The sequence below is a fragment of the Coregonus lavaretus genome (genome assembly GCF_964263955.1).
Source record: "Coregonus lavaretus genome assembly, contig: HAP1_SCAFFOLD_79, whole genome shotgun sequence".
In the NCBI taxonomy this organism is placed as follows: domain Eukaryota; kingdom Metazoa; phylum Chordata; class Actinopteri; order Salmoniformes; family Salmonidae; genus Coregonus; species Coregonus lavaretus.
Genome location: NW_028157882.1, coordinates 1,610,592 through 1,625,002, shown reverse-complemented (window position 1 = coordinate 1,625,002; position 14,411 = coordinate 1,610,592). Strand labels below are relative to the sequence as shown.

Sequence of the window (14,411 nt, the reverse complement as noted above, 5' to 3'; positions counted from 1 at the left end):
ACCACCCTTCAAATTAGTCTAGGTTTAAATACCGTATGGCGTACGCAGCTTTGTGTGTTCTGTACATTTTTGTCTGTCATTATATACTAACATAATCTTGTCCACCAGCCAGAATATACAGAGGATGAACAACATTGCATTCACTCCACATTACTGGCCTGTATGACAAAGTGAAAAGAAGTAAGCCTGTGTAAAAAAATAAAATAATACATCCACTCAAAATCATCAATTCCATTTGCAACAAGGTCGTTAAGTAATACTGCAGGTCAAAAAGGTAATTTGTTTACCATGTCTTTGCAGGCTTGGGTCAAATCCAATATACAGTGGGGAGAACAAGTATTTGATACACTGCCGATTTTGCAGGTTTACCTACTTACAAAGCATGTAGAGGTCTGTAATTTTTATCATAGGTACACTTCAACTGTGAGAGACGGAATCTAAAACAAAAATCCAGAAAATCACATTGTATGATTTTTAAGTAATTAATTTGCATTTTATTGCATGACATAAGTATTTGATACATCAGAAAAGCAGAACTTAATATTTGTTACAGAAACCTTTGTTTGCAATTACAGAGATCATACGTTTCCTATAGGTCTTGACCAGGTTTGCACACACTGCAGTAGGGATTTTGGCCCACTCCTCCATACAGACCTTCTCCAGATCCTTCAGGTTTCGGGGCTGTCACTGGGCAATACGGACTTTCAGCTCCCTCCAAAGATTTTCTATTGGGTTCAGGTCTGGAGACTGGCTAGGCCACTCCAGGACCTTGAGATTCTTCTTACGGTCTTAGTTCAAATCCAGAACTGTCGAGTGAAAAATCTGTCCTAGAGCAAGGCAAGTAACCGTAATTGCTCCAGGGTCACCATCAATAATGGCTTCAACCCTCCATAATAAAGTGAGACAGGAGACTGAACTCACAATATGTTTATTCATTTTTGGTTATTTTCTGCCATTTAGAGGTTTTTGTTGCATACATTTGTGACTAAATCATATTTTATGTTTTTAAATAAAATAAGCAATTATAGAAATCCAACTAGAAGATATGTCTGTGATTACTGAGGATTCTCTATGAACAGATATTAGCTATGGATTCCACAATGTCAAATACAACTTCACTGAATTGTCCGTTGTGGCCGCGTCCTCTAGAAAATCATCTGGATGTCTGCTGCTGAAGGTCTGCTGGTATAGAAGTATGGCATTCTCAAACAGACAGCTGTTTAGTGGAAATACTGACAATGACAAACCATGTCCCCTAATCACCAATAAAACATACAGTTTCTGTAAAACTGCATTTTCTCTGCACTGGTGCCTTTTTGGTGATTCCTGAAATAGGGATATGTTCACAATAAACCGTTATCATCATACCAGTTTTTTTTCAATAAACACTATTCAAACAACTCCAGAACATGATAAGGATTCTCTCCAGAGCGAGTTAGCTGGTGTTTCTTTGGGTTGTCATGACTCTCTCCTTGGTGAGGATCAAAGGTGCCATATAAAACTGGCAAATGGCTGACAGATAGCCAGAACCCCCTCTCTCCCATAGGAGAGGGGGGAGTTGTGCCGGTTTTGACACACGGTCATAAATTGTGTGCCGCAAACTGTCTTGCCCTGCAGTATTGGGAAAGTCATCTTTGTTACAGAGAGACTTTTGCCGCCAAAACTTTTACGTCAATAAAAGTGGACATTGGAACATTATTTCTGACATCCAAATGTTTGGAATAATCATGTCATATTGTTTATTATTTTGTGATGTCATTAAGGATGGTATAAATAAATAATTGTAACTCTGAAAGTGTACACATTCTAGTTATCAAGCTTATATCTAAATGTTGTATAAAATATATGATTAAGTATGAGAGAACTTTAGTGAAGATAGCAATGTGATTTTATTATTTTAATGAGATAATTGTTTTATATACACTTTTGCCCAGTCAGTAACCACGCCCAAGTCAGCACAGACATTGTGTTGGCGTGATGGAACGCCCCCTTTTTACCCGAGTAAAAAAGCCATTGGTAACTACATTTACATTAGACCAGGAAGTGTGGAGCTGTGGCTACATTTACATTTACATTTTAGTCATTTAGCAGACGCTCTTATCCAGAGCGACTTACAGGAGCAATTAGGGTTAAGTGCCTTGCTCAAGGGCACATTAACGTCATTTAGCAGACGCTCTTAGCCAGAGCGACTCGCAAATTGGTGCGTTCACCCTATAGCCAGTGGGATAACCATTTACAATTGGGGGGGGGGGGGGGGGGGGGGGGTTAGAAGGAACACTTTATCCTATGGCTACAATGGCTTAAAATGGTTAGACCAGAAAGACTAGAAAACTTGAGAGTGGCGACTGCACGTTTAGAATGGTTAGAACTTTGAATCAGAGCTGAACGTTACAAATGGTTGACACTCTAAGACCAGGACACGTGAGACGTTCGTCCACACGTTTGAAATGGTGAGAAACTCTCAATCTCTACACAAGAAGAAGACACTCACTAGACCGTAGCATTACCAGTCTGCAGATGGCATGTAAAGTAGTCTAGGACTTTCACTAAAAGACAAGAGTTGGGAAGGACAATCCCATCTCAGACAACCGTTGGAGCATCTGAAGTATCTCTTCTAACAAACACTTCACTACCAGAGAAGCTCTACAAAGAAGAAGGACGTTGTGACCTCTGGTGGACAATCAGAGCCTTACAAGTGAGCTGAGCGAAGACCCAGCCAAAAACCTCCTTTCCAAGAGGGCTTGGGTCAACAGAGATAGACGAGCGGCAAACACGCAAATACATTTATTGTTTTTTTTACTCTGAATGGGCGGTGGTTAGGTTGCTAAGTATTGTGACTGCCGTGAGCGTAGGTTCCAAATGTAAATGTACGATAAGTTTGACTCTCTTTGTCCCTCTCTCCCTCCTTCTATTGACCCCTCCCCTTTTTGATAACCAAGCAGTCATGCTGTCGTTAGTCCGCTAGGGACCCTTTTCTCATGTATGAAGTATGAATGTGTTCTGTGTTATTATTTAGTTAGCTAGTAAATAAATGATTAAGCCAATTTGTGTATTGCTGAATCATAAGTAAAGTTAGGGTTCTTGCGGATTCAAGGATTATGCAACGTTCAGAATGAGACTGATATGAGGTAATGATTAATAAGTGCCTTATCGATATATAACATACATATCTTAAAGTTTAATTCGGGAGATGGTAACTCGTTAAACAAATTATTCAGTGGTGCCCCAAAATCCTAATGAGTTAATTGTTACATTATTAATGTAACTGTTTGACAATTAAACATAGTTAGTTGATTCGATAAATAACAGTCATCAGATTAATGAAAGTCACGACAAGGTCTCCTAGGCGACGGATTATTTTCCTCACAGAGCAGTGGTATGGCTTTTCTACTATGCCAGTTAAATGATGGATCTTCAAATTTGATGACTGACTGACGCTTTCCACACAGGGAGCAGGTACCACACTCCTTTGCAAGTAATCCCCCCCCCCCCTTTATTTAACCAAGTAAGTTGCATCGCAGTGCTAACTGTGCCACTAGAGATCCTGGTTCGATTCCAGGCTCTGTCGCAGCCAGCCGCGACCGGGAGACTCATGGGCGGCGCACAATTGGCCCAGCGTCGTCCAGGGTAGGGGAGGGAATGGCCGGCAGGGATGTAGCTCAGTTGATAGAGCATGGCGTTTGCAACGCCAGGGTTGTGGGTTCGATTCCCACGGGGGAGCCAGTATTAAAAACATTATAATAATATGTATTCACTAACTGTAAGTCGCTCTGGATAAGAGCGTCTGCTAAATGACTAAAATGTAAATGTAAGTTACTGTTAGTGATAATTAGTTGGTGTTTAATTTTTTTTAAATAAACTGGTGAAACTATCCCCACAATGATAGCAGAGTTAAGGCTTCTCCCCTATGTGAATAAGCTGGTGTCTTCAGACTTGATGACAACTTTACTCATGTGTGAGTTCTCTGATGTTTCTTCAAAGTTGATGATTGACTGAAACTCTTCCCACACTGAGAGCAGTGGTATGGCTTCTCTCCGGTGTGAATTAACTGGTGTGTCTTTAGGTGGTGTAACTGACTAACACTCTTCCCACAATGAGAGCAGCGGTAAGGCTTCTCTACTGTGTGGGTTAGCTGGTGTCTCTTTAGGTTTCCCACCAGACTGAAACTCTTCCCACACTGGGGGCAGCGGTAAGGTTTCTCCCCGGTGTGTGTTATCTGATGTTTCTTTAGAGTTGATGAATGACTGAAACTCTTACCACACTGGGAGCAGTGGAATGGCTTTCCTCCCGTGTGAATTAGCTGGTGTTTCTTTAGGAAATATAAACTGGTGAAACTATCCCCACATTGAGAGCAGTGGTAAGGCTTCTCTCCTGTGTGACTTAACTGGTGTGTATTCAGGTTGGCTAACTGACTGAAACTCTTCCCACAATGAGAGCAGAGGTAAGGCTTCTCTCCTGTATGAGTTAGGTGGTGTTTCTTTAGGAAATATGAACTGGCGAAACTATCCCCACATTGAGAGCAGTGGTAAGGCTTCTCTCCTGTGTGAGTTCTCTGGTGTGACTTCAAGTCTCTTGGATGTCTGAAATCCTTCCCACACTGAGAGCAGTGGTATGGCTTCTCGCCTGAGTGAATTAACTGGTGTGTATTCAGGTTGGCTAACTGACGGAAACTCTTCCCACAATGAGAGCAGAGGTATGGCTTCTCTCCTGTGTGAGTTAGGTGGTGTTTTCTCAGAGTTGATAATTGACTGAAACTATTTCCACATTGGGAGCAGTGGTAAGGCTTCTCTCCTGTGTGAGTTCTCTGGTGTGTCTTTAGTTGGTCCGAATGACTGCAACCCTTCCCACAAACAGAGCAGTGGTATGGCTTCTCTCCTGTGTGCGTTATCTGGTGCGTCTTGAGTTTGCTTGGTGTTTCACATATCTTCCCACATTGACCACACGGGTATGTCGTCATTCTTTTTTGAGCCTGTTTTGATTTGAGGTGAGTTGGACAAATAAAACTGCCTCTGCAATCTGAGCAGGGGTTGGGCCTACAAGTGTGCCTTCTCAACTCCTCTGGCTCATAGAAACTAGTGAAGCAGTCCATGCAGTGGTGATGTTTCTGTCTTGAGTTCCTCTGTCTGTGTTGTTTATGGTTTCCTGATGCTGTGGAACTGGGCTCACTGTCTGAACCTGGGTTGGAGGTCTCTTCTGTGGGAAAATGAACAAATATGGGGTTACAATTAGGAACATAATTGAAATGGTCTTTTAAATACTTGTTTAAAGGCCCAATGCAGACATTTTTATATCAATGTCAAATAATTTATTGGGTAACAATTAGGTACCTTACTTTAATACACTGAACAAAAATATAAAACGCAACTTGCAACAATTTCAAAGGTTTTACTTAGTTTCAGTTCATAAGGAAATCAGTCAACTGAAAAAAATTCATTAGGCCCTAATCTATGGATTTCACATGACTGGAAATACAGATATGCATCTGTTGGTCACAGATACATTTTTTTTTAAAGTGGATCAGAAAACCAGTCAGTATCTGGTGTCGACATCTCCTTCACATAAAGTTGATTAGGAAGTTGATTGTGGCCTGTGGAACGTTGTCCGACTCCTCAATGGCTGTGCGAATTTGCTGGATATTGGCGGGAACTGGAACACGCCATCATACACGTCGATCCAGAGCATCCCAAACATGTTCAATGGGTGACATGTCTAGTGAATATGCAGGCCATGGAAGAACCTTGCATCATGCATTGTCATGCAGAAACATGAGGTGATGGCGGTGGATGGTTACGACACCGAACTGCAGTCAGGTCAAGACCCTGGTGAGGACGACGAGCACACAGATGAGCTTCCATGAGACGTTTTCTGACAGTTTGTGCAAATATTCTTCAGTTGTGCAAACCCAAGGTTTCATCAGCTGTCCTGGTGGCTGGTCTCAAACGATCCCGCAGGTGAAGAAGCCGGATGTGGAGGTCCTGTGCTGGCGTGGTTACACGTGGTCTGCAGTTGTGAGGCCGGTTGGACGTACTGCCAAATTCTCGAAGACGACATTGGAGGCAGCTTATGGTAGAGAAATAAACTTTAAATGATCTGGCAACAGCTCTGGTGGACATTCCTGCAGTCAGCATGCCAATTGCACGCTCCCTCTAAACTTGAGACATCTGTGGCATTGTGTTGCGTGAAAAAACAGCAAATTTTAGAGTGGCCTTTTGTCCCGAGCACAAGGTGCACCTGTGTAATGATCATGCCGTTTAATCAGCTTCTTGATATGCCACACCTGTCAGGTGGATGGAATATCTTGGCAATGGAGAAATGCTCACTAACAGGGATATAAACAAATTTGTGCTCCATATTTGAGAGAAATAAGCTTTTTGTGCGTATGGAAGGTTTCTGGGATCTTTTATTTCAGCTCATGAAACATGGGACCAATATTTTACATATTGCGTTTATATTTTTGTTCAGTGTAGATTTCCCTTGAAACTGGAAGAACTTTGCCACAATTTACCACATCGTGATATCACAATGGAAAGCCAAAACTCCCGCCCACACAAGCCTGCTGATTAGAATGTAATGTGTAAATTGTATTTTCAACCAGGAAATAACTGATTACAAAATCACACTTTTACAGTGTTAGTTTCATCAGCTGTGGTCCAATATGATATAAAACATAGGAAAAACATAATTTTGCCTACACTCTTTAAAGCTAGAATCCTCAATTAAACCAATGACAAAGAACCACCAGATCTCTGATTCGGTAAGAACCTGAGGGATGGGCTTTGAGAAATGTAACCACTCTCAAATTAATAGACAGATCTAAAGATGCAAGGACTGATCATCCATGATATCAACATGATAGTTTTAACCATGTTTTGCGCCTATACAGTGTTTGGTTACAAACATTGGAGTAAAACAAGCTTATATGTTGGTTATGATGGAGAACGACCGTTGAACTAGACTCATGAGCCATTTCTAAGTTATATTCTTCAAGAATCAATGAGTACATATCATTAATTTCAAAGTCCAAAAATGGATGTAGCAACTAAGGATTGTAGATTTAAGAATGTCTACTTCCACTTTATCCCTGAAAGACATAAAGGTTGGAGAGGTTGGAGCAGGGCACTTCCATACTATGGTGCCTTTGGAGCAGTTGTTGTGGAGGGGTTAAGTGTCTTACTCAAGGGAACAACAACGGGTGATGACAACTAGGATTTGATACAAACAACCTTCCAGTTGACAGCTCACTTCCCAACAGATTGTCCGGCCAGAGTTTTGAAATCCCCTGTACATTTCAAGCATGAACTGCTCTTTTCAAGTCCTGCCACAACATCTCAATTGGGATTAGGTCTGGACATTGAATAGACCATTCCTAAACTTCAAATTTGACAGAGGGCTCTATTTTAACAAACCTAATGCAATGGTAAATATTAGCGCTGGCAGTAGCGTTATAGGTTCGGGGGGTGGTGTCAGAAATATTTTTGTTATTTTCAGAACCGGAATTATGGGCCCAGGAGCTTGTGGTGGCGCAAAAGAGCTGGGTTTTGATGAATAAACAAGTTGTGGGTTTCCGAGGCTTGGCCCCTCACTGGCCAATCAGTAAGTGCTCCATGGCTAAATATGTGGTTGCTTCAAGTTGTGTAGTTAAGGTCTTTTATCTATTGCATTGTCATCAACTCCAATTAAAATGTTAGTCCGTTATAGCCTAGTTCGTTAAATAGCCTGCCCCATATTTGCTAAACATGTTTGCAGTCCACATTGTTCTTATTGCATTGCTTCAATATGGAAATGCATTGTTAAACATAGGCTATAGCATTCACACTGTTATAGTGGCTAGGTCTACTGTAAATTGCAGTCTGGACATGGACATGCCAAACATAGTCAATAAGCAAGATTAAATTCACTAGGCTATTGATGAGGCCTAAAAAGACAGTGTATCAGGAAGGGGGAATGTCCACTCACCGTTATACTTCTCGCAAATGTAATGTTTTATAAACATAATTAAACCATCTTAAGATCATATTTCCACTTTTCCATAAAAAGCAGACGAAATTACATTGCATTCGAGCCATATACGTTCTCACCATAAACTCAGGGATGGTGAATCTTTCTAATAAGTTTGGGTTTTAATCAAATTAAACGGAAAACAATCAATCTACTTTTTAAAGCAACAACAATATTTCTAAATAGGATTGGTAAGAAACATGAACTCATGAATCGCTTCTCTGTGCACACGCCTAAATGTCTTCTCACATAACATTTGCACGTCTATAATAAAATACAATTCTCCTCTGTAGCTCAGCTGGTAGAGCACGGCGCTTGTAATGCCAGGGTAGTGGGTTCGATCCCCGGGACCACCCATACACAAAAAAATGTATGCACGCTTTGGATAAAAGTGTCTGCTAAATGGCATATTGTATTATTATATTATATCATATCAATAGTTCATGGCATTATAGGAGGATGGAATAGTTTGGAGGAGCGCCGTGACATTGGTAATCGGACCAGGGGCGCTCTTTGAAAATGGGGCTGGATAGCTTACTCAAAATGAGCAAAATAAAGTATGCTGGTATGTGAATTGTGAATAATGAAAAAATATTAAGACAAATATTTCAAGGCAATCTCAATAAACTATTTCAAACCCCTTTATTCTTAGGCTACTGGGCTACTTAGCCAGTATAAAAAGACGCAACAACAGTGCCTTGCAAAAGTATTCATCCCCCTTGGCGTTTTTCCTATTTTGTTGTATACCTGTAATTTAAATGGATTTTTATTTGGATTTCATGTAATGGACATACACAAAATAGTCCAAATTGGTGAAGTGAAATGAAAAAAATATTTTGTTTCAAGAAATTCTAAAAAATTAATAACTGAAAAGTGATGCGTGCATATGTATTCACCCCCTTTGCTATGAAGCCCCTAAATAAGATCTGGTGCAACCAATTACCTTCAGAAGTCACATAATTAGTTAAATAAAGTCCACCTGTGTGCAATCTAAGTGTCACGTGATCTCAGTATATATACACACCTGTTCTGAAAGGCCCCAGAGTCTGCATCACCACCAAGCAAGCGGCACCATGAAGACCAAGGAGCTCTCCAAACAGGTCAGGGACAAAGTTGTGGAGAAGTACAGATCAGGGTTGGGTTATAAAAAAAGATCTGAAACTTTGAACATCCCACGGAGCATCATTGAATCCATTATTAAAAAATTGAAAGAATATGGCACCACAACAAACCTGCCAAGAGAGGGCCGCCCACCAAAACTCACGGACCAGGCAAGGAGGGCATTAATGAGAGAGGCAACAAAGAGACCAAAGATAACCCTGAAGGACCTGCAAAGCTCCACAGTGGAGATTGGAGTATCTGTCCATAGGACCACTAAGCCGTACACTCCACAGAGCTGGGCTTTATGGAAGAGTGGCCAGAAAAAAAGCCATTGCTTAAAGAAAAAAATAAGCAAACATGTTTGGTGTTCGCCAAAAGGCATGTGGGAGACTCCTCAAACATATGGAAGAAGGTACTCTCGTCAGATGACACTCAAATTGAGCTTTTTGGCCATCAAGGAAAACGCTATGTCTGGCGCAAACCCAACACATCTCATCACCCCGAGAACACCAACCCCACAGTGAAGCTTGGTGGTGGCAGCATCATGCTGTGGGGATGTTTTTCATCGACAGGGACTGGGAAACTGGTCAGAATTGAAGGAATGATGGATGGCGCTAAATACATGGAAATTCTTGAGGGAAACCTGTTTCAGTCTTCCAGAGATTTGAGACTGGAACGGAGGTCCACCTTCCAGCAGGACAATGACCCTAAGCATACTGCTAAAGCAACACTCAAGTGGTTTAAGGGGAAACATTTAAATGTCTTGGAATGGCCTAGTCAAAGCCCAGACCTCAATCCAATTGAGAATCTTTGGTATGACTTAAAGTTTGCTGTACACCAGCGGAACCCATCCAACTTGAAGGAGCTGGAGCAGTTTTGCCTTGAAGAATGGGCAAAAATCCCAGTGGCTAGATGTGCCAAGCTTATAGAGACATACCCCAAGAGACTTGCAGCTGTAATTGCTGGAAAAGGTGGCTCTACAAAGTATTGACTTTGGGGGGGGGGGGGGGGGGGGGGGGTGAATAGTTATGCACGCTCAAGTTCTATTTTGTTGTCTTATTTGTTGTTTGTTTCACACATTTTTTTATTTTGCATCTTCAAAGTGGTAGGCATGTTGTGTAAGTTAAATGATACAAACCCCCCCAAAATCCATTTTAATTCCAGGTTGTAAGGCAACAAAATAGGAAAAATGCCAAGGGGGCTGGATACCTTTGCAAGCCACTGTATGTGATGCTGCTAAACCAGCCATGATTTAGGGGAGGGTAGGCTATGCTTGTTTTTTTGTCAAATTAAGCGAAATGGGGGGGGGGGGGGGGGGGAACAATCATTTTTTGCTTTTTCTAAATACGAGACTCACCAGCACAAATTGAACATCTCTCTTCCATGGGCATTGTGTGTCATAGCTGGATAGGCTGCGCTTCCGCTCTCAACATCAACCGCGTTACCTAGAAGACCTGCTGTTTGTGGGTCTTAAACGTTCCCTTTAGTGCTGCATGAAACTGTCCATTTTGCATGTGTTTTTAAGGACACGCCTCAAATATTGTCACCCCTCCCACCTCAGCGCAAGTCAGCTGACGTTAGGGCTGGAAAATGCCAGTGCTCATGTTCTTCCATGACGAAATTCCAAACTAATGTGTGTTTGACACTTCTCCATCCTACACAACTGAACTTACCTGGGTCCGTGTTACCACTAACTTCCTCCTCCTCTTCCCTGTTCTCCACTTCTGTTGCTGCTCTCTCCTCCGCCTCCTCTGTGAATGCTCTCTCCTCCGCCTCCTCTGTGACTGCTCTCTGCTCTGCCCCCTCTTTGAATGCTCTCTGCTCCGCCCCCTCTTTGAATGCTCTCTGCTCCGCCCCCTCTTTGAATGCTCTCTGCTCCGACCCCTCTTTGAATGCTCTCTGCTCCGCCCCCTCTTTGAATGCTCTCTGCTCCGCCCCCTCTTTGAATGCTCTCTGCTCCACCCCCTCTTTGAATGCTCTCTGCTCCGCCCCCTCTTTGAATGCTCTCTGCTCCGCCCCCTCTTTGAATGCTCTCTGCTCCACCTCCTCTTTGAATGCTCTCTCCTCCACCTCCTCTTTAATCCCTAGCTCCTCTTCTTTGACTTCTCTCTCTTCCTCCTCTTCTTTGAATGCTCTCTCCTCCACCTCCTCTTTGAATGCTCTCTCCTCCACCTCCTCTTTGAATGCTCTCTCCTCCACCTCCTCTTTAATCCCTAGCTCCTCTTCTTTGACTTCTCTCTCCTCCTCTTCCTCTTTGACTATCACATTGAGTTCCAGTGGTTGACTACAGTCCTCCAGCTTCACTAAGACCATCTCTGGACCCCACTGTGAGCTTCTCTGTGCTGGAAGACCACAGTAAGAACCCGGGGACTTGGGTTCAGACATGGAAGGCTATAAATGGATTCAAAAGAGGCACAAACAAAATGTATGTAAGGTGAGTTAAACAAAATACTGGAACAACTTAGTTACTAAAGGAATATCACTAAATATTCCATCCACTAATACATTTAGCTAGCTAGCATTGCTTTGGCTATCGTACAGCTAGCGTTAGCTATGTTGAGCTAGTTGGGTTAGCTTTAGCTTACTGACACATTTTACTGTCACCTTTCTCACTAGGATGAAACAATCTAGCTAGATAGCCAAATTACCAGCAAGAAGTTCGTTTGAAGCAATGGTGAACCAAAATGACATTTTATTTGTAATCTCTAAATGACCAGTTAGGTAATGATTAGCTACTGAAATTAAATTAACTAGCTAGCCAGCCTTCGATAACAAACAGCCTAGCTAACTAGCCATGCTAATTTACTAGCTAAGGGTTGCCAATAGATTTATGCCATCTTAAAGATGGACAATTCACACATCACAAAGTTGACATTGCTGTCTTAATATCAAATAACGTTATCATTCACAACTGCGTCTTTAAAATAAACAAAGTTGCTTGGTATGACAGATAGCTAGTTAGCTCGGGTAGCTATTTTAATGGCCAGTAAGCAAGCTAGCTAACGTTAGCTCAAATGGCTATTGTTTACACATGATGACGTGGACAAATAATCCGACTACTAATGTTTACATATGGAAATGTTACAGAATATGTTAGAAATCTTGATTTTACCTTGACAACTGACTTTGAATTGGCAGCTCTTGCTGTTCTAGCAAGCGTAACTTCTTCTTTGGTGGGGGTTTAACAGCTTCTTCGATTAGGTTTAACGGCGGTTGGTATCCAATAAATGTTGCATTACCGCCACCTACTGGACTGGAGTACAACTCACATATACTTTGCATGAAAAAATAAAATAAAAACTACCATCTAACGCTACACTCACATTTTTTTAAATAATAATAACATAACACCACCCTACTCCACTATTTAAATATATTTAGTCCTACCTGAAGGGATGGGACACCACCACTTAACACACCCTGTAACTCTTCTGATGTCAAGTCTCGCACACCCAAATAACTCTCTGCAGCTGCCACCACAAGTACAGTTGATAACCATTTCTATAAATGCTAAAAATCCAAACTTACTGAAACATATATCACTTGTTGGCCTATCCCTCTGTACTGGTACAGATCTACTACTCACACCACTCCTCTCAGGATCCCTCCCCCTTGACCCAGGGGTTTAACAGAAGTTTGCAGCCAATATAATGTTGCATTACTGCCACCAACTGGACCGGAGAATAAATCAATTATACTTTGTAAAAGAAAAATACAAATTACCCTGCCAACCATTGTTGATGTTAATGTGTTGATGTTCTCCATATTCATAGCCAGAATGATTTTGCAGTGCATGGCGATCAAAGAGGTTTCCTGTTATATTCATCAGAGGTGTAGGGAGGGTGAAATTTGTGAATCCAAACAAATAGTAAGTATACAGATGATTAACAAAACATGCACATGACAGTATTCATACCTTGGTTATTGTGGTGAATGTGAATGAAAAAAACTGTTTTGATTATGGTTTTCATACTCATACCTTAATAATGTAGATGCCTATGGGATATTCATTGACGAGGTAAGGAAGGAGGATGGTAAATGTGATCTGCATAACATACAAATACCAATTGACATACCTTTGTATGCCTCCTTGTCTGTATACCTGCAGACACAGACACGAAAGTGAGCAGTTCAGTCATCTGCAGCCAATACAGCTAGCCTTCAACATATTCTTATAGCCTACATATTCTTACCTCTTTGTTGATTGATATCCTTTGAATTGTGTCCATTTTCTGTTTTAGAAAGATTTGCACCAATATAAAAAGACAGATGGTATCATCATAAAACAAAATACATTTAGATCATACAAGGGACAAACGTTACCTTAAATTTAGGAGATCTTTAAATGTTTCAGTTAAGTGCCTGCACCTGCTGTCCTTTCAAATTCAAATCTAGATGTTTCAGTTGGGCAGTTAGGTTCCTGCAAGAACCCCCACCAACTAAGCACGTTCCTCGATGAACCCCACCTCCTATTGGGTTCCTCAAATAACCTATTGGGGGCCATTTTCAGTGCCAAGAAGCCTAAGGTTCTTCGAAGGACTTTGAGGGTCTTAGAAGAACCCTTGTTGAACCCCTACTTTTTTGAGTGTACCTACCATTAGTCCCATCTCTCATTTAATTGGACTTACTTCACAGTAGTAAACAGAATAGTAGTAAATAGAAAAGCTATTTCAAGTATTTTGCTCTATATAGCTCAGATCCAAAGTTTAACGGTAAAACAGACGGTTCACCTTCTCCATTGATGTTTGCAGGCTACGTCTGAATACTGTAATGTCAAATGTATCAAGTAGACAATATTACATTTCTAAACAAAATATATTATACATACAGAACCAGTCAAAATGTTGGACACACCTACTCATTCAAGGGTTTTTCTTTATTTTTACTATTTTCTACATTGTAGAATAATAGTGAAGACATCAAAACTATGAAATAACACATATGGAATCATGCAGTTACCAAAAAAGTGTTAAACAAATCAAAATATATTTTATATTTGAGATTCCTCAAAGCCACCCTTTGCCTTGATGACAGCTTTGCACACTCATGGCTTTCTCTCAACCAGCTTCACCTGGAATGCTTTTCCAACACCCTTGAAGGAGTTCCCACATATGCTGAGCACTTGTTGGCTGCTTTTCCTTCACTCTGCGGTCCAACTCATCCCAAACCATCTCAATTGGGTTGAGGTCGGGTGATTGTGGAGGCCAGGTCATCTGATGCAGCACTCCATCACTCTGCTTCTTGGTCAAATAGCCCTTACACAGCCTGGAGGTGTGTTGGGTCATTGTCCTGTTGAAAAACAAATGATAGTC

General features: G+C 41.4%; 1 protein-coding gene across 1 annotated transcript; it reads right to left on the bottom strand.

The window, feature by feature from the left end:
- Positions 1-3,891: 3,891 nt before the first annotated feature.
- Positions 3,892-10,876, bottom strand: LOC311124692 (uncharacterized protein). The gene is made up of 2 exons (XM_084198796.1): positions 10,773-10,876; positions 3,892-5,193 (listed from the first exon to the last, which is right to left on the bottom strand). The coding sequence occupies exon 2, from the start codon at positions 5,087-5,089 to the stop codon at positions 3,950-3,952; it is 1,140 nt and encodes a 379-aa protein (XP_084054922.1). The 5' UTR covers positions 5,090-5,193; positions 10,773-10,876; the 3' UTR covers positions 3,892-3,949.
- Positions 10,877-14,411: the final 3,535 nt, after the last annotated feature.